The sequence below is a fragment of the Monodelphis domestica genome, chromosome 2 (genome assembly GCF_027887165.1).
Source record: "Monodelphis domestica isolate mMonDom1 chromosome 2, mMonDom1.pri, whole genome shotgun sequence".
NCBI classification, from domain to species: Eukaryota; Metazoa; Chordata; class Mammalia; order Didelphimorphia; family Didelphidae; genus Monodelphis; species Monodelphis domestica.
In genome coordinates this window covers 28,648,887-28,673,784 of record NC_077228.1, presented here as the reverse complement: position 1 = coordinate 28,673,784, position 24,898 = coordinate 28,648,887, and the positions used below count along the sequence as shown (strand labels likewise).

Sequence of the window (24,898 nt, the reverse complement as noted above, 5' to 3'; positions counted from 1 at the left end):
ATTATTTACAAAAATATAAATTGCCCAGACTAACAGAAGAAGAAAAAGATTACCTAAATAACCCCATATCAGAAAAAGAAATTGAACAAGCCATGAAAGAACTCCCTAAGAAAAAATCCCCATGTCCAGATGGACTCACAAATGAATTCTATCAAACATTCAAAGAACAACTAACCCCAATATTATACAATCTATTTGACAGAATAAGCAAAGGAGTTCTACCAAATTCATTTTATGACACAAATATGGTACTGATCCCAAAACCAGGCAGATCAAAAACAGAGAAAGAAAACTATAGACCAACCTCCCTAATAGATGCAAAAATATTAAATAAGATACTAGCAAAAAGACACCAGCAAATCATCACAAGGGTTATTCACTATGACCAGGTAGGATTCATACATACCAGGAATGCAAGGATGGTTCAATATTAGGAAAACTATCCACATAATTGATCATATTAACAAGCAAACTGACAAAAATTATATCATTATCTCAATAGATGCAGAAAAAGCCTTTGATAAAAAACAACACCCATTCCTATTGAAAACACTAGAAAGTATAGGAATAGAAGGGCCTTTCCTAAAAATAATAAACAGTATATATCTAAAATCATCAGCAAACATCATCTGCAATGGGGATAAACTAGAAGCCTTCCCAATAAGATCAGGAGTGAAACAAGGATGCCCATTATCACCTCTACTATTTAACATTGTACTAGAAACACTAGCAGTAGCAATTAGAGAAGAAAAAGAAATTGAAGGTATTAAAATTGGCAATGAGAACACCACACTATCACTCTTTGCAGATGATATAATGGTCTACTTAAAGAATCCTAGAGAATCAATCAAAAATTTAGTCGAAATAATCAACAACTTTAGCAAAGTCGCAGGATACAAAATAAACCCGCATTGTCAGCAGCATTTCTATATATCTCCAAACCATTTCAACAGCAAGAATTAGAAAGAGAAATTCCATTTAAAATCACCCTAGACAATATAAAATACTTAGGAATCTATCTGCCGAGATAATCACAGGAACTATATGAACAAAACTACAAAACACTCTCCACACAATTAAAACTAGATCTAAATAATTGGAGAAACATTGATTGCTCATGGCTAGGACAAGCTAACATAATAAAAATGACAATCCTGCCCAAATTAATTTACTTATTTAGTGCCATACCCATTGAACTACCAAAAAACTTTTTTACTGGATTAGAAAAAAACATAACAAAGTTCATTTGGAAGAACAAAAGATCAAGGATATTCAGGGAAATCATGAAAAAAATTGCAAAGGAAGGAGGATTTGCAGTCCCAGATCTCAAACTATACTATAAAGCAGTGGTCATCAAAACAGTTTGCTACTGGCTAGGAGACAGAAAGGAATATCAGTGGAATAGACTTGGGGTAAGTGACCTCAATAAGACAGTCTATGATAAACCCAAAGATCCCAGGTTTGGAGACAAAAATCCATTATTTGATAAAAACTGCTGGGAAAATTGGAAGACAGTATGGGAGAGATTAGGTTTGGATCAACATCTCACACCCTACACCAAGATAAACTCAGAATGGGTGAACGACCTGAATATAAGGAAGGAAACTATAAGCAGATTAGGCAAACACAGAATAGTATACGTGTCGGATCTTTGGGAAAGGAAAGACTTTAAAACCAAGCAAGAGCTAGAAAAAAAAAATCACAAAATGTAAAATAAATAATTTTGATTACATCAAATTAAAAAGTTTTTGTACAAACAAAACTAATGCATCCAAAATTAGAAGGGAAGCAACAAATTGGGAAACAATCTTCATTACCAAAACTTCTGACAAAGGTCTAATTACACAAATCTATAAAGAACTAAATGAAATGTACAAAAAAATCAAGCCATTCTCCAGTTGATAAATGGGCAAGGGACATGAACAGGCAATTTTCAGTTAAAGAAATCAAAACTATTAATAAGCACGTGAAAAAGTGCTCTAAGTCTCTAATAATTAGAGAAATGCAAATCAAAACAACTCTGAGGTATCACCTCACACCTGGCAGATTGGCTAACATTATAGCAAAGGAAAATAATGAATGCTTGAGGGGGTGTGGCAAAGTTGGGACATTAATGCATTGCTGGTGGAGTTGTGAATTGATCCAACCATTCTGGAGGGTAATTTAGAACTATGCCCAAAGGGCGATAAAAGACTGTCTGCCCTTTGATCCAGCCATAGCACTGCTGGGTTCATACCCCAAAGAGAAAATGAGGAAAGACATGTACAAAAATATTCATAGTTGTGCTTTGTGGTTGCAAAAAAATTGGAAAATGAGGGGATTCCCTTCAATTGGAGAATGGCTGAACAAATTGTGGTATATGTTGGTGATGGAATACTCTTGTGCTCAAAGGAATAATAAAATGGAGGAATTCCATGGGGACTGGAACAACCTCCAGGAAGTGATGCAGAGTGAGAGGAGCAGAACCAGGAGAACATTGTACACAGAGACTGATACACTGTGGCACAATCAAATGTAATGGACTTCTCCATTAGTGGCAATGCAGTGACCCTGAATAACTTGGAGGAATCTACAAGAAAAACCACTATCCACATTCAGAGGAAACACTGTGGGAGTAGAAACACGGAAGAAAAACAACTGCTTGAATACATGGGTCGAGTTTTATGGTTGGGGATGTAGATGTTAAATGAACATCCTAATGCAAACAACACTATGGAAATTGGTTCTGATCAAGGACACAAGTAATACCCAATGAAATTGTGCGTCAGCTGCGGGAAGGGTAGGTGGAGGGGAGGGAGGGAAATAAAGTGAGTATTTTAACCAAAAAAATAAAACAAATAAAACTGTTTTCATTTAAAAAATAAAAAATAAATCATTGTAGTCTGTCAAGATTTCATTTAATAACTTTGATTCACTAATCATTCATGATATTAACCTACAATTTCCCTTCTATGTTTTATCTTTCCATAGTTAAGGTGTTAGAACTACATTGAACTCATAAAAAGATTGCAGTAGGGTATTTTCTTTCTAAAGTTTTTAAAAACAATTTCTGAAACATGGTACTAAGTGTTCTTTAAAGTTTTATAGACTTCTCCTATAAATCCATCAAGATGCAGATATTTTGGCTTTGTTTTGTAGTTTCTTTACAGTTATATATATTTCCTTTTCTGAGATTAGATTATTTAAATATCTGGTCACTAGATATTCAGGGCATTTTATAATTTTAAAGGCATTTCTCTTTTTTGCTTTTATATTTATTAGCATGTAACTGAATTATATGTTCTGATTATTCTTTTTATTTATTCTGGTTATATTGCGATTTTACTCTACTCATTTGCTACTCCCTTTTTAATCAGATTAGCACAAAGTTTATCAATTTTATTAGTCTTTTCAAAGAACCTCTTTTTAGAGGTTTATATTATTTCTATGGGGGTTTTGGTTTCTAATTTATCTTTCTTCTTTTAGTTTTAATTTCGCCTTTTTTGCTGACTTTAGGTTTCTTTGTTGACTTTCAAATTCTTTAAATATATGTTCAGTTCATTAATCCTCCCTTTTTCTATTTTGTTAAAATATATGTATGTAGGGATGCAATTTCCCCCTGAGAACTGTCTAAACTCCATCCCAGAAATATTAACATGTTGTTTCATCATTATAATTTTCTTTCACATAATTATTAATTGTTCTGTGATTTGTTCTTTGACCTACTCATTATTTGGTATTTCATTTTTAACTCTTTATTTGGGTCTGTGTCTTTTGTTTATGGTCCCTGAACCAATGACTGTTTTTATTGTATTATAATACATAAAGTATCTATTAACTATTTCTTTTTTATATTTGTTTGAAATACTGCTGATCCCTAATCCATGATCAACTTCTGTAAAAGTTCTATGTAGTACAGAGAAATATGAATATTCTTTTTCAGTCGTATTTGGAAAATACCTTAAGTCTTTTAACTCTAATTCTCTAGCAGTTTCTTCAATTCCATATTTTTCTTTTTGTTAGACTTATCCAAAACTGAGAGATGGATACTGAAATCTCCTGTCACTTCTATGTCTTCTCATATCTCAGTTAACGTTTCCTTTACGAATTTGGATATGAAGACATTTGGAGCATTTTATGTTTATTACTGATACTGGATTGCTGTATATGGTTTCCCTGTTTATCTCTTTTTAGATTTTTAATGCTTTTGTCAGATAACATAATTGCAATTCCTGCTTTTTTAATGCATTTGATATATAGTAATTTTTATCTTCATTTATTTTGTCTTTTTAAAATGTATTTCTTATAAACAACAGATTTTAAGGTTTTGTTTTCTTATCCTCTCTAGGCTGTTGTGAGGATCAAATGAGATATTTGTAATGTACTTAACCCAATGTCAGAAGTATACGGGTCACTCTAATTCCTTTGCCCTTCCCCCCTTTTAAGATGGTACTATCCCCACGGGCTCTCTTCCTCTCACCCTGGATACCCTAGGGCTCTCTTCCTCTCACCCTGGATACCCTCTCCCACTTCTTAGCCCTTTCCCTTTTGAGTTTTGCATTGTAGTTCCTTTTCCTTTTCATTTTTTCTGATTATTTAATTATCCTCCTCCCTTTTATTTCCCTCTCAAACAGATTCTCCCCTTTAACTAGTCCTATTCATTAGATATTTTAATTTTTTCTTTTCCTAGAAGGTTTATCTCATTCTCTTCATTATCCCTCCTCTCGGTTATTATGAGGACTCCCTACAAGCCTTTTTATTCATTGATTCGCCCACTGTGGTTCTTGTGACTCCACTTCCTCTCCTAAGAGAATCAGTTAAAGAAAATGAACATGTTTAGCCTGGGGACTAGAAGGCTCAGAAGGTCCAAAATCTCGGTCTTCAAGAGCTTGTGGAGGAAAATCAGTTCTGTTCTTTGGCCCTAAGGGGAGAACCCAGAAGCAATTAGAGGAAACTGCCAAGGATAAAATTGGGGCTTAATAGAAGAAAAAGGTCCCAACAACGGAAGCTCTCTGCTCTGGGTGGCCCAGGGACACCAGTGATTCCTGCTTCCCAGAAGCCCTGAAGCCCTCCAAGGAAAGGACGTCTTTTTACAAGTACAGCTGTGACTAGCTGAGGTTCCTCCTTGGTGACTCCATCCTCTGAACATGGAGCATGGGAGGTCAGAGGTGGGGTTGGGCAAGTGAAGACTCCAGGACAGAAAGACAGTCATTTGAGCTGGACAGAGAAAGCAAGGCCGTGTCAGAAAGGCCACTGACCCTTCTTCTTGACCTCACAATGTTCCTCTCAAACGGAGCCTCTCTTTGTCTCCAAGCCTTTCATGCCTCTCCCTACCTCCCTCCAAGTCTTGACTCACAGCAATTCCTATCTCTGGGTCATTCATCCTTCTGTCTTTGGCCTGCTAAATGCTCACCCATTCGCCAGGGAATCACACCAGGCTGCCTCCTCCAGGAAGTCCTAAGGCCCTGAGGCTCCCCTTAAGGAAAATCTCTCTTGCAGGACCCTCCTGAAAACAGTGCCTTTGTTTTCATGATAGTAAAGAAAGGAAAACCAAGAGGATGTAACTGGGGAGTGACTGAAGGAAGCACAAGTGACAGACACAGAGGAGCCTGGGAAGACTCGTCTGTATCCACGCAGAGCCAAGTGAGCAGAAGCAGGAGGCTGATCACTGCAATGATCCGCTATGATTCCAGAAGACCACAGATGAGGCAAAGAATGGACTAGAGGCTCAGAATGACCCAGCAGGAGAGCACGTGGCTCTGGCTGACTCCCCTTACTGGTTACGAGGGCCAACGAAGGGGAGGCACTAAGAAGAAGCACAGAAAGACAAGGGGGAGGCACGAAGAAGAATCAGAGAAAGACTACTGAGGAATCGTTTTCTTAAAGCCACCAAAGAGGTAACAAAGTTAAGAAGGAAACACAGACAAGCAGAGCCCAGGTGGAACTACCACGTTGGCCCTGGACGTTTTCAGAAGCGTGCGCAGAGGAGGCCACGGCATCCAAGCCTTCTCTAAGCCATTCTTTGTAGAGAGAGATGCTCATGGTGGCTTTATAGAATAAGGAGAACATTTTCTGAAAGGAAAAGGAGTCTTTTCCCTTGGCCCTCAGAGAGCTTCATTCAGTTCAATCACCCACAGTCTCTACAACACGAAGGTGCTAGATGAGAGGCGGTGTGGCTGGCCTCTGGACAAGGAGTCTGGGCTCAGGCCCTGCTCTGACCCAAACTGACTGGGTGACCCAAAGGCAGGTCCCTTTGGCCCCAAGCACCACGGGCAGATGACACCCAACCAGCTGTACCAGGAGAGGGAGTTCCCTCACTGGGCGTTCATCTCATGAATGAAATCTCAGACCAGACATAAAACAAGAACTGCCCTAGGCCCAATCCTGCCACACTCCCCACCCCCCACCCCCCAGCCCTGGGGAGCTTCTCCTCTCTGGGAGGAGGGAGCACCAAGAGGAACCCAAAGGGCCATACACCAGTACATAAATGAGATGAAGAGGATAAAGAATACTCATGACAAGGAAATCCTAAGTGTGTGTGTGTGGGGAGGGGGGGGCATAAAGGACACTCAGAACTCGGTGAAGTGGGGGCCCATTCCAAAGGGAGGCAAAAACCCAAAGCCACAGAAACAGGAGAGGGAAGGTCACATGCAGAAAACAGGGGGCCTGAAGGGCAATTTCACTTGTAATTTTGGGGGGCTCAACCTCCTTAGATGGAGAAATGAGGGTTAAAGGCAGTGAGGAAAGGGTTGATGAAAAAGGCTTCCCTCACTACTCCCTCCCAGAGTCCCTGAATTACTTGAGGGAGACAAAATGGTGATCTTCCCTGGGTGAAGGCTTGTCCCTTGGTGGCCGTGGCAGCCCTCAATGGCAGTGGGGAAGTCTTCTCTACAATGAGAGGTATGAGGGACCTCAATCCAGATATGCGCTGGTTTGGGGAGCTCACAAGCCTCCCCCTCATGTCCACTTGAAAACTGGCAATAAGATGAAATCTGCCGATGGGCTCACTCTCTAGATATAAATAAATGAGATTGAATTCACTATCTGACTGCTTATTTGATTTAATTGTTGGCTACGGCAAAGGGTAAAGGTTAGAGGGGTTCTGGGTTGCCCTAAATCTCTTTCTAAATAAAAGTAATTACGGAATTACAAGGTTTTCTCATAGCCAGGGGAGAGGTAGAATAGAGGAGAGAGCATTGCTCACTGATTTGAGTCCAGTATCTCAATAGTTCATGGAATGAAAGTCTTTGAAGAAATTAGGTTTCTTGACAGGAACCAGAGATGTTTTAAACAGGAATCTTCAATGTTATGATTTCTGTCTGTGACAGAAATCTCCACAGGTGTCTTGAAATGGCCCCGAGAAACAGCTCCTCCTTCCACTCCCTTCTGCATCTCAGCACCCCAAGACCCTGCTCCTCAGGAGAATTTCCCAGAAGTCCTTGTTCAGTTTCCAACTGTCATTCCTACATTCCAATTCTTTTGTCCTACTCCCCATCATTACACACTGGAGACCGGATGGGAAATGTAGCCAGTGAAATAAAGCAGTCACCAGGGTTTTTTCTTTTGGGATTTTACCCCTGCCTGGGCTACATAAGGGTGGGCACACTGTCTTCTCTAGATTTGGGGTGTCCTTGGATCTCATCTTAATGCTCTGCACAGAAGAGCAGATTATTAAGTATCTGTTAAACCTCTTGAATGGTAAAAAGAACTGGAAATAGGGAAGGTTTCCATCAGCAGGGACATGGCCAGACAAAGGGTACCAAGTGAATATGAGGGATTTTTACATCACTGTAAGAGATGACAAATAGAAAGAAAGAATGAAAAACAGAAGAAGATAATAAGAACCAGAAGAGGAGTAAATACACAGAGCCAGCACCAGCACCAGCAAGTTAAGTGGGCAAAACAACGGCTGAAATGGACCATGATGCAATCCTGAGCACCAAGAAGCCGGGCCCTGGAGAGGAGATGAGAAGACGGAACCTTCTTCACATAGACGGAGGCTTACGAGTGTGGTCCCTGGGTTCTCCATTTTGGTGCTGGACTTAGTGTAGTTACTTGATGAGTCCTAGCTGTCCTGCAGAACTTTAAGCATCTTCTCTGCCTACTCCATCCATTGGCTGTTTCTGCTGGTCTGCCTTTTTTCTCCTTCTTTTATTCTTTGTTATAAGAGATGGTTCCCTGGGTAGGGAAGGAGGATGAGGTGTTTTCAAAAATGAAAACCAAACACAGCAGTAACTTTAAAAAAATAAAATTAGGAAAGACTTAAGCATCTGGTCAAATCTCTTCATTCTTAGAACAGGCAGCAAAGTAGCACAGCAGATAGACCCAATGACTTGGAGTCAAGAAGACCTGAGTTCAAATCTCACCACAGTCACTTCCTAGTTGAGAGGACCCTAAGTAAATTCCTTCACCTCTCTAAGGTTCAGTTTCCTCATCTGTCAAAGGAGAATAATAATTACATTTATCCCATAAGGTTGCTGAGGATCAAATGAGATAAAGTGATTATTAGTAAGTCATGTTAGTTGTTGTCATCATTGCTATTCCTAAAGGGATTGAGGAGTACAGAGCAGCTGAGGGCTGAGCCCAAAACATACCCCCCCAACATAGGTTCTGACACCCTCTCCCTCTCCCCTCCCTCCTCCCTTTCCCACTCCCTCCCTCCCTACCCCCTCTCCCCCTTCTCTCTCTCCTTCTTCCCACTCCCCCTCTCTGTCTCTCTCCCTCCCTCTCCCTCCTTCCCTCTCTCTCCTCTCTCTCTCCCCCTCTGTCTCTCCCTCCCTCTCCCCCTCCCCCTCTCTGTCCCTCTCTTTGTCTCTCTCCCTCCCTCTCTCTCCCTTCCCTCCCTCCATCTCCCTCCCTCCCCCTCTTTCTTCTCTCCTCTCCTCTCTCCCTCTCCTCTCCCTCCCTTTCTCTCCTTTCCCTCCCTCCATCTCCCTCCCTCTCTCTCCCTCTCCTTTCTCTCCTTCCTTCCCTCCCTCTCCCTCCCTCTCTCTCTGTCTATGTCTCTCCCTCTCCCCTCCCCCTCCCTCCATCCCTCTCCCCATCACTGAAGCTGTCTCCTCTTAGAGTTATAGATTTTTGTTTTCCATCAAGACAAATCTCTCTGTAGAACTCTGCATAAAATTTGAATATCAATCTCGTTGGCTGGCAGTAAATCAGGCCGCTCATCCAGCCCAGCGTGTTCACGCGGGAGCCAGGGCCTCATTTGCATAGAGCTCTTCTTCATGCCTACATCTGTGGTTTATTTATGTTGCCACAGCAATATTTATAAGTTTATGTCACAATAAGCATCCACTCTAAATTTAGGGGGGGGCAGAAGCTTCACCCACAAAGAGTGAGAAAAAGACGGGGAGGGCAGAGCAGGCCTGGCCGGACCTCAGCACAAAGGGCGGTGTCCTCGTGTACAGCTCACTGACATCCTGGTGAACAAAGACCTCCAGCATAGAACACGAGGCCAACTGTGCCAGAGTTGGGGGGCTGGGGCTGCAGAGCGGGGGGGGGGGGGGGGGGCTTCATGAAAACAATCAGGAAAACTCACTTGGGATCAGTGGCTCTTTACTGCTGTTAAAGCATGGGGAGGAGACATTATTAACATCTGTCAGAAGACTTGCATCCCCCACAAGGCCACCATTTGGCAGAATGGCCATCCCTGAGAACTGGATGGACTTTGGCCTAAAAGTTCTGCAGGACAGCTAGAACTAATCAAGTAACTACACTAAGTCCAGCACCAAAATGGAGAACCCAGGGACCTGAGGACAAGGTTGGAGGAGGCACAACTAGGCAGGTACCTAAGGAAGAGAGAACCAGCCCAAGTAGGAACAGAGTTCAACAAAGCTCCCTTGCTCAGCATTAAAGGAGAGAGGAGAGAAGGACAGAAGGGAAGAAGAGAGAGAAGGAAGAGGAAGGAAGTGAGAAAGGGAAGGAGGGAGGGAGGGAGGGAGGGAGGGAGGGAGGGAGGGAGGGAGGGAGGAAGGAAGGAAGGAAGGAAGGAAGGAAGGAAGGAAGGAAGGAAGGAAGGAAGGAAGGAAGGAAGGAAGGAAGGAAGGAAGGAAGGAAGGAAGGAAGGAAGGAAGGAAGGAAGGAAGGAAGGAAGGAAGGAAGGAAGGAAGGAAGGAAGGAAGGAAGGAAGGAAGGAAGGAAGGAAGGAAGGAAGGAAGAAATAGAAAATGCATCCAAATCACAGGACAGAACTGAGCAAAGATAAGGGTGACCAAAACAAAGTCGGTTTACAATCAGCCTTGGGGGAGAAGGTCACTACTGCCCCAAATGAGACCATCGTTCTCATCTGTTAGAACAATGACAGTTCCCCAACAGCCTCTGTCATGCCTTCACAAAGCAATGTCACTGGGCACAGACTTCCTAACAGTCCTTCTCTTGGCTCGAGATGTGAAGCTCACGTCTCTCTCGGGCTCCATAGTGTGGAAAGTGAGTGCCACAAGAGCCCCAAACACTGGGGCTCTGAGTAAAATCTGGGGGTCACTCTGGGATTCTCCCAAAGGCAAGACAATGTCTGAAGTCCGGGTGCTTGTCCTCTCGGGACCTGAGGAGTGGAGGCCAGAACCGAGCATGCACATGAAGGATGCTGCTGTACTTTTCCCATCCCATTCTGCTGAACACCTATGGACAAGCATGTGCTTGTCAACGGCCTTAAAAGAAACAGCAGGTTTGGGACAAAAGAGAAGCATTTCCTTCAGGAGAATTGGGGGGGGGGGGGGGGAGACAGGCACCTCTCCCCCACTGGCTAACCTGAGAACATCAGCACCTCCCACAGAGGGGTGGGACAGAGGGTGAAGCAGCCTCTCAGACCCCTGATGACACTCGGAAGGGCCAGCTAGTGCTGGGTGCTGCCCAAAGTCCGTTATAACAGCCGAAAAGGAGCACAGACCAGGACTCAGAAGGGCCCTGGGAGGTCATCGAGTTTTACAAAGGAGAAAACTGAGGCGCGGGGCTTAGAAATCTGCCTGGGGTCCAAGCTAAAAAGTGTGTGAGGGGACCTCTGCAGCCATGTTTTCCTGACTCCACCCTCCCAAAGCGTCTCCGATATTCATCACGAGGACCCCCACCTCGGACGCTTCATGTTCTCCAAAGTGCCCGGGCTGCTTCATAGGAGCGATTAGAGGCGCCTCATTCCCCAGGCCACCAGCCCCGCCCCACCGCGGTGGGTCAGCTCTGTGGTCAGTTGTGCTGGACTCAGAGGCACTGATCGCCTTCGATAACAGCCTCCCTCGGATTTTCTGGCCTGAAGCTCTCCTGCCAGCCTGGCTGCTCCCCTGCTTTTCAGGGACGGACACTTAACTGGAACAAGGGAGAAGGGAGGACTCCCTCTCAGGAGAGGTGAGCCTAAGCTACTTGGTCAGCCCAGGGCTGCTTTGTCGAGAAGGGCTTGAACTACCCAGTCCCCGAGCCCAAAGTCCAAGGTGAGGCCTTTTCCCAAAGCGCCTTCTCTGGGCTTTCTCCGTCACAAGCCTGGCCTCCAACAATGGCGAAGTGGCCTGTGCGCGAAGAACCTCCATGACAGGGAGCTCCCATCCCACCCACCTTCCTGCTCAGCCCATGGAACCTCATGAGGGCAATCCTCCTGGGCAAGGAAGCTCCTTCTGACAGCCAGCCTCACCTGGACTCCAGGGGACACCCCAAACCCTGGAGTGGGGACACAGTCAGGATGACCCGGACTCACCCAACAGCTGGGTGGCCCCGGAGGTCAGAGTTCTGGCCTCCCCACAACAGCCCTTCAGACACGGAATCCAGCCCGAGACCTCTCGGGGTCCTTGGTCCCCTCAACATCCTGGACGGGCCCAGAGCCAAGGCCAAGGCTTCGAGTCGAAGACTGCTTGACTAGTCGTTTTTAAACTACAAAGTACCTGGCTCCAGGCCTGGTTCTGAGGCTCGCCACTTGCTCCCTCGAGCTAAACGTCCTTCTGAAAAGGGTCTCAAGTGGGCAAACCTCGAACACGAACATGAAAGTGGTAGAATAACCATCTCCTGCTCCGGAGAACCATCCGAACATTGCACTCGGAAGCCCAGGTGCTGGGCCCCAACGTGGAAATGCAGCCAAAGCTTGGCTTCCATGACAAAGGGCCACCCCCAGGTCATGGGCATCAAACGTGGCATTTAGCTGAGGCACCTTCTGAGGCCCCTTTAGAGGCTCCACCTTTTCTGAGAGCCGAACCAACTGTCCCACACCCAAGTCCCTGCAAAACACTAGCTCAGCATGGATATTTCCATTTAAATTTGTCAAACCTGAACAAAGAAAATAATGCCTCCGGTCATGTTGTGGGTGGGCACAGGATGACAGGACAAAGATTGAGCCAAGCTGGGGAGAGGCCGAGGGAGTAGACCTGGCAGGAGCTGTCCAGCCCCAGAGGCCCAGCCACCACCACATGCCAAGGCTATCAGCCCAGAAAGTGGCATCCTGGAACAATACTCTGTCCCAAGCCATCCTGGCACCTGCCTGCTCCTGGGCAGGTGCCAGCTGAACTCCAGGCCCCCTTCCCACCGCTTCTCTCGGACCCTGCTGGGCTTTCTGGGCTGAGGAGCTGACCTCTGCTCAGGGATCACCTCTCCAATCTCACCTTTGTAGTTACCGAATCACAGAACGCCAGAGCAGGTCAGAGGAGGAAACTGAGAGCCAAAGCCCTGAACGCTGACTTACAGCGTGGAGTCCTCTGTTACACCAGACTGTGAGCTTTAGGACTGGAAAGAATTCTAAATATCATTTGGTCCAGTCCCCTTGTGGCAAGCCCCAGAGAGAGTAGTGGACTTGCCCAAGGTCACACAGCCCCATACTCGGCCAGCTTGGAAGCAGCTTCAGCTTGCCCAGAACCAAGATGGTGGGCATCTCATGGCGCAGCAGAGACCCCAAGGGCATCTCTTGGGAAGGGAGAGAAGAGAGGAGGGAGAAATCTTCTAGGCCATTGGGGCATTTCAGATCGAGGGGTGGCTGGAAGCCAGAAGGGCCCGAGACGCCAGCTGAGACTCCGTCTAACTCCCCCCTCCAGGCTGCAGCTATCTCCTGAACCCATAAATGGACCTATTGGTTTTCCACTCACACCATCGCTGTCACGCTGCATCAGTAATAAATTTAATGCCACATAAGAATATTTAATGCCAGAGCCAGAGGGAGAGAATTACTTTTCCATCAACGTAGCAGGAAGCCTGGCTTTCCTAGACGTTTACAGATATGCTCGTTGGGTCCAGATCTCTGCCCGGTCCAATGGCTCAAGCCCACCTTCGCCACACATGGCAGCCACTTTCAGCGTGTCCTGTGGGTCACCTCCCTTCCCCCCCCCCCCCCCAGCCCAGCCCCAAGCGGCCCGACTAGATTACATTTGTGCAGATCTCCCTGGAACGGAAATTGGACAGATGGAAAAGATTCAAGGAGGAGACCTCATACAAGCAGAGCTCACAAGTCAAACTTCACAGTAAAGCCATTGGGCCTCCATGCCAACACCCTGAAAGCAGATATCCTGTAGGCTCAGAGGTGGCCTATCTTCTCCCCAGTCCATCTCTGACAGGGGCTGCTCATGTGTGCCTAGATGGCCCGACTCCAGGGCATGGAGGAGGCTGAGGCAGCAGTGCCAGGAAGTGCCTCCAGGAACAAAGCCTCCAAGGTAGGCCCAAGGCTCCGCCCTCCAGCTTCCCACAGGCAGGCCCTTGAGTTAAGTCTTATGAGGATGCTCCAGAAGACACAAGAACAAGTTTCCTGTCCAGGCAACAGATTTTCCCCCCAAAGACTTTATCTCAACAACCTCAAGATGGCCTAAATCAGAATACTTTTTTTTTTCCAAAGAAATCATTACATGATGGGATTTACAGAATTAGTCTAAAGAGAAGAAAACGGAGACTTCACGGAGTCGAAGTATCAGAGCTCAGATTTTTCATGTCGGTCTTCAGCCTCCACAACAGAGCTCTTTGCACTGCCCCTAATCTGAGGCTCTTGGGTTGGCCTCCGGACCACTACAACAAACAAGGGAGGGAGCAAGGGGACCCCAGGAAGAAGTCTGCAAACGTTGACCGACAGCAAAGGCAGAAAAGAGGCACCTGAGCTGGCTCGCCTGTGCCCCGGCGGCATTCTGGCGGGAGGCTTCCTTTGTCCCGCCATCCACTCATGACCCCACTTGACTGGGCCAATTCCTTGGAGGCTGCCTGCCAGCCCCAAGCAGAACAAGGGCGCCGGCCTCCACTGTCCCTCCCCTGGAGCTGTTGGCTGCTGGGACACACCTCTGTGAATCCCAGCCTTCCCACAGAGCAGGCCCGGCCTGCGCCATAGCGAGGAGCCTTCCCTGTGTCTCGCCAGAGCATGTCCTTATTTCTGGAGGAACCCAAGCCTGTCCCCATAGCAAAGGCCCAGATTCCTGAACGAACCCAATGCGCTCCGGCTTCCCCTCCAAACCGTCCCGAAGGCACCGGCGGCTTCTCTTACCTGGGATTCTTTCACGTTTTCAACGGTGAAGTTGAACCAAACTCTAAAGCGAGGGTTGCAGGTGTCGGGCCTGATGAACAGGTCGTATTCGAACTCGGACACGTGATCCACCCGGCCGAGATTACCTAGGCAGGAGCACACAGACAAGTGCAATGTCAGCGAAGGCGGGGTTCATGCGAGCGACCCCAGGGCCAGCAGCGCACGGCTAGTTATCACTGTGATCATGGCCACTGCTCTCCTTTGAAGTCAAACTCCCCAGAAATGCTAGGAGCCTCCAAAGAAGCCTGAGCCTGCAATTCGATGGTGCCACCACCAGGTGGCGCTGGCGCCCCGAGCAGAGCCATTTGGCCCCCTGGACTGGGAACTGGCAGGACACGGGTTTGCCCCAAACAGTGAGGAACCTACTACAAGTGTGATCATGACCCCAAGATAATGGAAAGGAAAGTCAAGGCCAGAGAGATCCAGTGACTTGCCCCTGGCCATGCAGCCGCTGGGACTTCCTGACCAGATCTTGCTCCATCCACTACACTGTTGCTGTTCAGCTAGGTCCAACTCTTTCTGACCCTGTGGACCATGGCACAGTGATCCTATCTATGGGGGTTTCTTGGCAAAGGCACTGAAATGCTCTGCCATGTCCTTCTACAGTCGATTAAGGCAAACACAGGTTAAGGGACTTGCCCAGGGACACGCAGCAAGTGATTATCAAAGGCAAATTTGAACTCAGATCTTCCTGACTCCAGGCCCAGCTCGCTATCCATTGAGCTACCTCTATCCGCTACATTAGTGGTACTCAGCTCAATGAGAAACCAGGCTACTAATGTGTATAGAAAGATCCCTACTGGCCACATGCATATCTATAGATGACTGTATTGTTATTTATTTGGTTAAATATTTCCCCACGACATTTTCAACTGGTTTTGGCTATACTCAGGACTTTGGTAACTCTGTAGTCCATTAAGCTCCAGGGACAGAAAGACTTCTGGTGGAGAAGCAGTAGCAGGGTTTTCCTCCTTTTAAACCTAACCAGAATTCTTTAGGGTAGCAGTTGAACATGTATAGAAAATGCCTAAGAGTCTCCCAAAGCCTTTATTTATTTAAAGACAACAGCAGCACAGTTTGGTGCCTGTCTCAATGATACTTGATGTGACACAGCGAACTTGTCACAAATCTTGTCTCATGCTCAAATCTTCCTTATAAAATTCCATCTTACCTGATCCCAATGTTTCCCACTCTGGGTCATCCTCTACCTTGCCATGATGTCCAGCTCTTCACAAGGTCTGCTTACTGATCTCTCCATCTTTACCCTCTTTCCAATTCAGGCTATTTTTGCAAATATTAGCAATTATTGATCATCTTAAAATGCATTTAAATTCTATCACAGGCCCATTCAATAACCACCTCTTCCATTCATGAATAAATCCCTTACTTGCTAGACTAAGATTTGATGTCTTCCACAAGGTGGATTTTCCAGATCTATCTCTTCCTTCCCTTCCATACAAACATTGGGTTGCACACAAATGCTCTAGTTTTTACCATCCTTTACTCATTATAAACCTTGTCATAGTTTGTAATTCTTAATTTGAAAGCAGTCTACAACTAAAACTATAGTACAAAGTAGAATTCATTCTGTTTCCCCCCTCTTCTAAAGTTACCTATTACTGTTGAGGGCACCATTATTGTCCCGATCACCCTAGAACAGTGATGGTGAACCTTTTAGAGTCCGAGTGCCCAAACTGCCACCTCTGAGCCTTCTGCCTTACCCCAGATGAGTGAGAGTCATTCCTAATCTCTCATTCAAGCTCACTGTCATGCTCTTATCAATTCTTGTCATTTCAACCTCATAAGATCTCTCATGTGTGTCCCCTTCTCATGATTCACACTGCACTCACTCTAGCTATGAGCCTCAGGGCCTCCTACTTAGACCAATGCAATTGTTGGCTCCCACTATTCCAATCTCCATAATTGCTGAACTATGTTTTTAACTTTGTAGACCCAGCACTCAGAGCAGCCTTTGGCCCATAGAAGACACTTAATAAATGCTCTTCCTGACTGAGTAGCATTGGACGATTGATCAGAATGATTCTATGTAAATATTTTTTCCCTGTTTGGCACATTTCCTTTCTTATCCTAGCTATACTGATTTTAATCAAGCAAAACTTTTTAAAAATTCATGTAAAATTATTTTATCTTTTTTAATTGCTCCTATCCCTTGTTTAGTTAAGAACTTCCCACCCTCTTGAAAACAGGTCATTAGCAGAGGCTTCAAGATGGTAGAGTGAGAAGAAGCATTCAAGCCTAGCTCCTCTGCCATGCCTGTTCGACAAAGATCGAGAAAATGCACCAAACTGAGTACTATTTGGGAAAGCCAAGAAGTCACCATATGGGGCTTTCCTTAAAATGATTAGCTGTCTAAACCCAAGTCCCAAAATTATCTGTAATGGGGATAAGCTAGAAGCTTTGCCAATAAGAACAGGAGTGAAGCAAGGATATCCATTATCACTATTACTATACAATATTGTCTATAGCAATATGAAAAGAAAAAGAAATTGAAGAAATGCGCATAGGCAAAGAAGAAACAAAACTATCACATTTCAGAGATGATAAGATGGTTTATTTGGAGAATCCAAGAATCAAATAAAAAACTAATCAAAACAATTAACAACTTCAGCAAATTTGTAGGATATCAAATAATCACACATAAATCATTTATATATATAACATATATATACTAATATACATATATAACATATATATACTAATGATTTATGTGTGATTATATATTTTATATATATATATATATACCAATAATTATATATATATATATACCAATAAAATCCAGCAGGAAGAAAGAGAAAGAGAAATTCTATTTAAAACAACGATAGACAATATAACATCCTTCATAACCTACCTGCCAAGATACATGCAGGATCTATATGAACACAAAACACTCATCACACACACAAAAAAATATAAATAAATGGAATAATATTAACTGCTTATGGGTATTCTGAGTCAATATAATCAAAATGACAAAGCATACAATACACACAATGATCACAAAGTACATAATATACAGAAGCAAATGAGCACAATAATTTAATGGGTGATAAAAGACTCTTATTATTGGAACAAGAACTCACTATTCAACAAAAACCACTGGGAAAACCAGAAAGTAGTCTGTCAGAAACTAGTTATAGCCCAATAACTCATACTTTATACCAACATGAGCTCAAAATGAGTATGGGATTTAGGCAAAAAGAGTAACATCATAAACAAATTAGTGAAACTTACAAGAAATAACTTCTCAGATCTATGGCTAGGGAAACAGCATCTGACCAGACCAAAACACTGAGAGATTCAGTATCACTTCAATTACATAAAATTGAAAAGTTTTTGTACAAACAAAACCAAAGTAGCTAAAATTACAAGAGACATGGGGAAAATGATCTTTGCAGAAATTTTCTTTTCTAAAAAAATTTTTTTCTAAAATATAGAGGAAACTGAATTAAATTTAAAAGAGAAAAACAGTCATTCCCGAATTGACAAACTATCAGTGGATATGAAGAAACAGTGTTCAGAGAAAGAAATCCAAACTTTCAATACACAGGTAAAAAAATGCTCCAAAATCACTGATAAGAGAACTGCAAATTAAAACAACTCTAAGGTACCATCACGCCAATCAGATTGGAAGAAAGAAAAATGACAAATGCTGGATGGGCAGGAAGAAAACAGGTAGTACAATCATACACCACTGATAGAACTATATAGTCCATTCATTCTGGTGTGAAAGGAAATTCTTGGTTCTCTTTATCTATTCTGAGTTTGCACTTATGAAAAGGGAATCCTTTGTTCTTTTTGCCTAGTTGGAATTAACACTTTGGAATAACAATAACTTAAGTATCCTTGGTTAGTACCTCACTAGAGTGAAGACAGGATTAAAGCTCTTTTGTCTACTTTTGAATTAATCAACAAAAGGGAATATACCCATACTTAACCCTAAAGTAAGGAAAATCCACAAACTCTTACTCCTAGGAGGAGAGTTAACACCTTTAGAGGTGAGATGCCAGCCAGATACTTGAAATAGCTCCACCCTTTTTTCTATCTCAAACAGCCAGAAACTTTTGAGAGTTCACACGCTCAGAAACATGTGAATCCAGAGGTGACAACTCAGAAACTCAGTTTGAATCCTAGGAGGAGAGTCGCCACCTTCGGAGGATGAGAGGTGTGACAATTTTGGAAACTGTGATTAGCCCCTGTGAAGAGGGGCAGGGATAGGAAACCATCATAAAAAAAGCCACAAAATCCTTGGGCTGGGAGTCAGGTGAAGTTGAATCTCTTGGAGAGTGTCTCCCGGAGATAGTCTTCAAGGGAACCTCATTGGAGACTGCAGCTTGGATCCTGACTTCAACTTAGACTCTGACTCTTGGACTTCTTAGATGGGCAAGTGAAAAGGCTGACTCCCTTCCTTGTTTCCTAAGAGACTAGCTTCCATCCTGGAGGAGGCCATATAATTACTCACTACAGGCCCTCCTGGTTGAGGACTAGTATAGGTATTTTCTCTAACCTCTTTCACATTTCTCTACTTTATTGTTTCCCCTCTATTTTGGTAAATAAACTGCATCCAACCATTAAATTTAACCTTTACACTAGAAAGCAATACAAAACTAAGCCAAAAAGCTATTAAACTGTCATTATTTTTAGACCTGGCAATACTGCCAAAAGATCTCCAAAAGAGATCAAAGAAAGAAAATAAGGACCTATATATACAAAAATATTTATATCAGCTCTTTTTGTGGTACCAAAGAATTAGAAACTAAGAGGATGGCCATGGGTAAATTATGGTATATAAATATGATGGGATGTTATTGTGCTATAAGAAATGATGAAAATTGTTTCAGGGAGACCTGGGAAGACTTGTATGAACTCTGGAAAAGTGAAATGAACAGAATCTAGGGAACAATCCACACAGTGACATAATATTATAATCAACTGTGAAATACTGAGGAATTTTGATCAACATAATGACCCACTGCAATTCCAAAGAACTCATGGAAAGATGTGCTACCTATCTCCTGGCAGGGAGGTGACAAACTCAGAGTACAAAATGAAGCATATTTTCTTCTCTCCTTTTTTTCCTTTTCTTTCTTTCTTTTTTTTTTGGAGGGGATGGCTAATGTAGCAATTTGTTCTATATAACTATACATATTATAATGTGTTTTGTTTTTCTTGCCTTCTTGATAAGCGAAGGAAGAGGAGGAAGAGAGAATTTGGAACTGAAAATAAAAATGAAATTTCTTTAAAAAATCAACAGAAAAACAACTTTTGAAAGACTTTAGAGCTCTAAACAATGATGACAAATCCAGAGGCCTTGAGGTTAAACATATCACTCACCAGAGCGATGATGAACTTGAACAGAAGGGAGATACAGACATTTTTTGAGGCATGAATATATGGGGATTCATTTTGGTGGACCACACACATTTAAGATTTTGATTTTATTAGTTTGTTTTAATGCAGAGTTTTAGTGGAAGGGAAATATTGCATGTAAAAATAAATATTTTAAAACAGATTTATGGAAGAGATTTGTCAAAGAATAACTGGAAACAATTCTGTTCAAAATCTAACATTCCAGAAATCTAAATACTTAAATTATCAGGGGCAGCTAGGTGGCTCAGTGGATTAAGAGTGAGGCCTAGAGACAGTAAGTCCTAGGTTCAAAGCTGGTGTCAGATAGTTCCTAGCTATGTGACCTGGGGCCTAGCCCTTCGAACTCTTTTGCCTTGGAATCAACACATAGTATTGATTCTAAGATGGGTATGGGTCTTAAAAAAACACATAAATTACATAGAAAATAATTCCTTCAATGACCAGAATTGCTATGAAAACTGTAAAGTGGTCTGGTCAAAACTAGGTTTCGACCAATATCTTATGCTGTATACTACAATGAACTAAAATAACAACAACAACATAAGAACATTAAGTACATTTTAGAAAAGAGCCAGACTGTGTGCCTTTCTTTATGACAAAATGCTGAATCTTTTCTAATTCTGAACGTAACACTAAAAAAATTCCTATATACAAAGTAGAATAGGAATAAAAGGATAACTATATGAAAGTACAACTCTATTGTGCCCAGCTTGTTTTTCTTATTTTAAAAAGTATATAATAAATTCAATATGTTATTTAACAACATCCTGTTTATCTGTGATTTCTTCTGAAATTTTTTCAGTTCTCTTCTGTACATTTCTAAAAATGTCCCCCAAAGCCTCCATTCATTCTTGGTTCTTTTTGGAAACACTTTCATTGGCTTCCTACCATACCTCCACCCCGACCTTCCTCAGGCAAGAAAAAGACACAGTCCTTACAAACAGTAAGCAGAGTTGGGCAAACTGAATCCCTACGATCTCCATGACCACAAAGTGCTCCAGTCCATCATTCCTCTGTTGGGAGGCGAGGAACATGTTTCATGATCAGTCTTCTAGGGCGGAGGCAGTTTCTCAGAAACTTACATTTCAATATTTCTCATGGCACAATAATTCTCACATCCTGTTTTGCTCCGATATTCCTTTAGGGGTAAGAGTGGTGAAACTCAACCAAACCAGGGACAGAAGATTATTTCATTGACATGAAATTGAGGAGTTTGGGATGAAGAGTATTAACACAAGTAGGATAAGAAGGGAAGAAGTCAGCTGAAGGAAAATACGTCCATTAGTTATCTCTGATAAGGCTTTGATAACCAACATATCTATGTAACTAATAAAAATATCTATGACCAAAAGCCATTCCCCAGTAGATAAATGATCAAGGGATATGAACAATCTCAAAAGAAAATGACAAACTCTTAGCAACCACATAAAAGAGAAATGAAAATCCAACCAGGCAGATGTTTCCTTTCACATATTATCAAACGGTTACAATGACAATAAATGGAGATAGTCAATTATGGAATAGTTGGGGCATGACAGGCACCCCAAGGCACTATCATAGGTCTGTGAATTGATTCAATCCTTCTGAAAACTGATTTGTGTTTAACATGTTTATACCCTTTGACTCTGGGATCCAAGGTTAGGCTTAGAGCCCAAGGGTGTTCGTTTTGCTGACCTGTTTCTCTTCCTTCTCTTTTATTCTTTGTTACAAGGCAGGACCCCAGGAGCAGGAAGGAGATAGCTGCATAGGGAAATGCAGACAATATACAAAATACAACTTTGAAAAAAATAATTTTGCTCCTGGACATCTACGGAAAAAAACACATCAAAACGTCTCACTGCCTTCTAAACGTCTTTATGGCGTTATCTATCAGGTCATGCCGAATTACCCATTTTGACCTTATTGGGGTATGTAATGTAGGGTGGTAGAGTCACCCTTGGAAGGTCTAGATTAGCACATAAATGCTTTGCATCCACGTCAGTCTGGTCACACCTCTTTTTCCTTTTCATGGGAATGATTTCTTTGTGTCTTAAGGATATTATTCCTAAACAATTCCCTAATAGAATGTTTAGTCCTCAGATGCTGCCTGACCCTCCTTTCTACCCTCTGAAATGTGTTCTAACACAATCTGGAGTTCTTTTCAGACGGGCACGACTTCTTTGCCTTCTCTATCACAAACTCGGACCACACTTCCTGAGGAGGCTAGCCAGCACAGAATCCCCGTTCTTGGCGCTCTTCCATCTTCTCAGGGCTAAGAGCTCCTTCCCCACGCCCAGAGGTGAGGAGTGGCTGCTGGCAGTGGGAGGAGTCTGACTGCGGGCTGCCATCACTACCAGCAGCAATCCCAGGCCTGTAGGAGCACTTTGCAAAGTGTGCTCACACGGGTCATCCTCCCCGCCAGGGCCCTAGTGGGAGGGAGGATGTGAGCCTGGGCCTTCCCAGCTCAGTCCAGCACCGTGTCCAGTGGCCACACGTGGCCCCCAGTGCAATCCACTCCAACGAGCCGCCTTCAATGAAATGCCTGCTTTGTGCTGAGGGGCTTACAAAGACCCGGCATTTGCTGCGGAAGGAGCTGCATTGCTTCTCCCGGGGATCCTCTCCTCCTGCTCAGAGCTTCACTTTCTTCTCCTTTGGGGCTTGTGGTCTCTGTGGTGTAAGCTGGCCGCACATGGCTGTCCTCCCGTCTCCTGACATTTGGTTCCTGGACCTCCTCACACTGGTCTAAGCCGCCTTGTCCTCCTTTTACTTATTCTGGTTTTTAAATAAGGAACTCCTAAACAAAGAGGGTCCGGTCCGTCCCTCCCAGGGTCACACACACACACACACACACACACACACACACACACGCACGCACGCACGCACGCACGCACGCACGCACGCACGCACGCGCGCATGCTCAGACTGAGGAGTCTGATGCTATCCTGCTTGGTAGCTATGCCTGGCATGTGTGCCAGCCACCTCCACAGCCCGACCGTGCTTTTGCCTCTCATCAGAACTCAGGCCTCGGCTCTCTGACTAGAGCTTTCACTTCATTCTGCCCAGAGCCAGGCTTTTAGGCTATTCCTACCCATCTCCAAACATTTGCTCTCACCCAAGCTTTTTTCTTTCTTTTTTAACCCTCACCTTCCATCTTGGAGTCAATACTGTGTATTGGTTCCAAGGCAAAAAAAGTGGCAAGGGCTAGGCCGTGGGGGTTAAGTGACTTGCCCAGGGTCACACAGCTAAGTGTCTGAGGGCACATTTGAACCCAGGACCTCCTGTCTCTAGGCCTGGCTCTCCATCCACTGAGCCATATGTGGTTGACCCCTACCTTCTGATTTAATATCCATTCTAAGACAGAAGTGTGGCAAGACTAGTCAAGTAGGGTTATGTGATTTGCTATGGGTCCCACAGCTAGGAAGTGTCTGAGGCCAAATCTGAACCCAGCACCTGCTCTGTCCACTGTGCCCCCACCCTTGCTTTTGCCAGATGCCCTAGATGCCTTTTCCTTCCATTAGAATGGGAGCTGCTTGAGGTCGAGGACTCCAAGACTTTCTTTATCTCCCCCATTTCTGGCATATAGTAGGATCTTAATAAATTCTTCTTCATTCATTATTGTTTGTAGATAACAGAGACCATATGTTTTACTATTAGTCCCTTCCTTATATTCTGTATCCTGTAGACTTCTGAGTATCTTTACTGCTAGTCTTCCTCTATCATAGCTAATCTGATGGTGGAGTTCAAAACTTATAGGCTATGAATTGGAACTGTGGGAGGATTTGTTTTGATTTTACAATTTTAATAGCTTTTTATCTATATAATTGTTTCATTTCCATATCTTTCTACTTAATTGTTATAGTGTTATGTACTATGTTTCAGTATGATTTTTACAGTCTGCCCCAGATTGATAAAGGGGTCCATGACAAAAAAAAAGGTGTTAAAAACTACTTCTTTCTGATACTGAGATTGCTGGATTTATAAGGTCATTTCCTTCCTCCTCCCTTTTCAGTTTAAAGATCTTCTGAAAAATGCTATAAGCTGTCAGGCAAATAGAGGGTTTTTCCATTTCTTTTTTATTTTATTTTTTCTCAATCATAGGGAAACAAAAAAAGCAAATATAGTTTCCCTAGCCCTTGTTAAGCGTACTCCCTCCCTAGCCAGGCGCCAGACTTCCTAATATTTTTACTGTGGTTGGGAAATCCAAATCCTTTTCTCGGATGACACCTCTTTAACTGGCTACTGACTTTCCAAATTTCAATTTCCTCACCTATGAAGTGGGGGAGGAGCCAGACTTGATGATCTTCAAGGCTCTTTCTAACTCCACATCTGGAACACTGAAACTATTTCTCAGACCCAATTCTGTTGACATATTTGAAAGAAGGATCTTAACCAACTCAACTGTTCCACATCAGGGTCTTTTGTGTAAAAATTACTGAACTCCATCTCATGTGAAAAAGAAAAATTCACATTTCATCCACCAAGCTCCAACTAGGCAATATACAATTATCCACGAGTTCCCAAGCAGATCGAGATCCCAGAGTTTCTAAACTCAGAAATTAAAGTCCTCCTTTCAGATATATTAAAATTAATTAAATTAATTATCAATTAAATTAAACATTGGGAAACAAGGCACTTCCGTCTTTTGTACTTTGAATGATGACCTTTGCTTTGTGAGCTTCTGTTTCAATGTGTCTTCGTTCTTCTCCCTTTCCAGTCATTTTTTAAAACTGTCCAAATCAGAAAGGGCTATCATCATACTTCTATGAACGGCTCTGCAAACCACAAAGCACCACCACACATATCAATTATTATCATTAAAGGACAGAGAGTTTGGGAGCAGGTAGGTGGCTCATTGGTTAGAGAAGCAGACCTAAAGGTAAGAGGTTCTGGCCTCTGGCGAGTCATTGGACCCCCAGTGCCTAGTCCTTAGCACCCTCCTGCCTTGGAACCAATAAACAGCATTGATTCTAAGCCAGAAGACAGGGGTTTAAACACAAAAGCCAGATGGAAAAGGGTTTAAAGTGAAACAAACACAACAGCACGTACTCCTCGGGCTCTTTTTCCATTGGGAAGAGAGCTCGCTTTTGCTCC

The 24,898-nt window shown here is 43.5% G+C and overlaps 1 protein-coding gene across 1 annotated transcript in view; it reads right to left on the bottom strand.

Moving 5' to 3' along the window:
• The window catches only part of AGBL4 (AGBL carboxypeptidase 4), an 867,059-nt gene that overhangs the window by 646,222 nt on the left and 195,939 nt on the right, over positions 1–24,898 (bottom strand). The window contains 1 exon segment of the mRNA XM_056815178.1: positions 14,402–14,526. Within this exon segment, the coding sequence (XP_056671156.1) occupies positions 14,402–14,526 (125 nt within the window).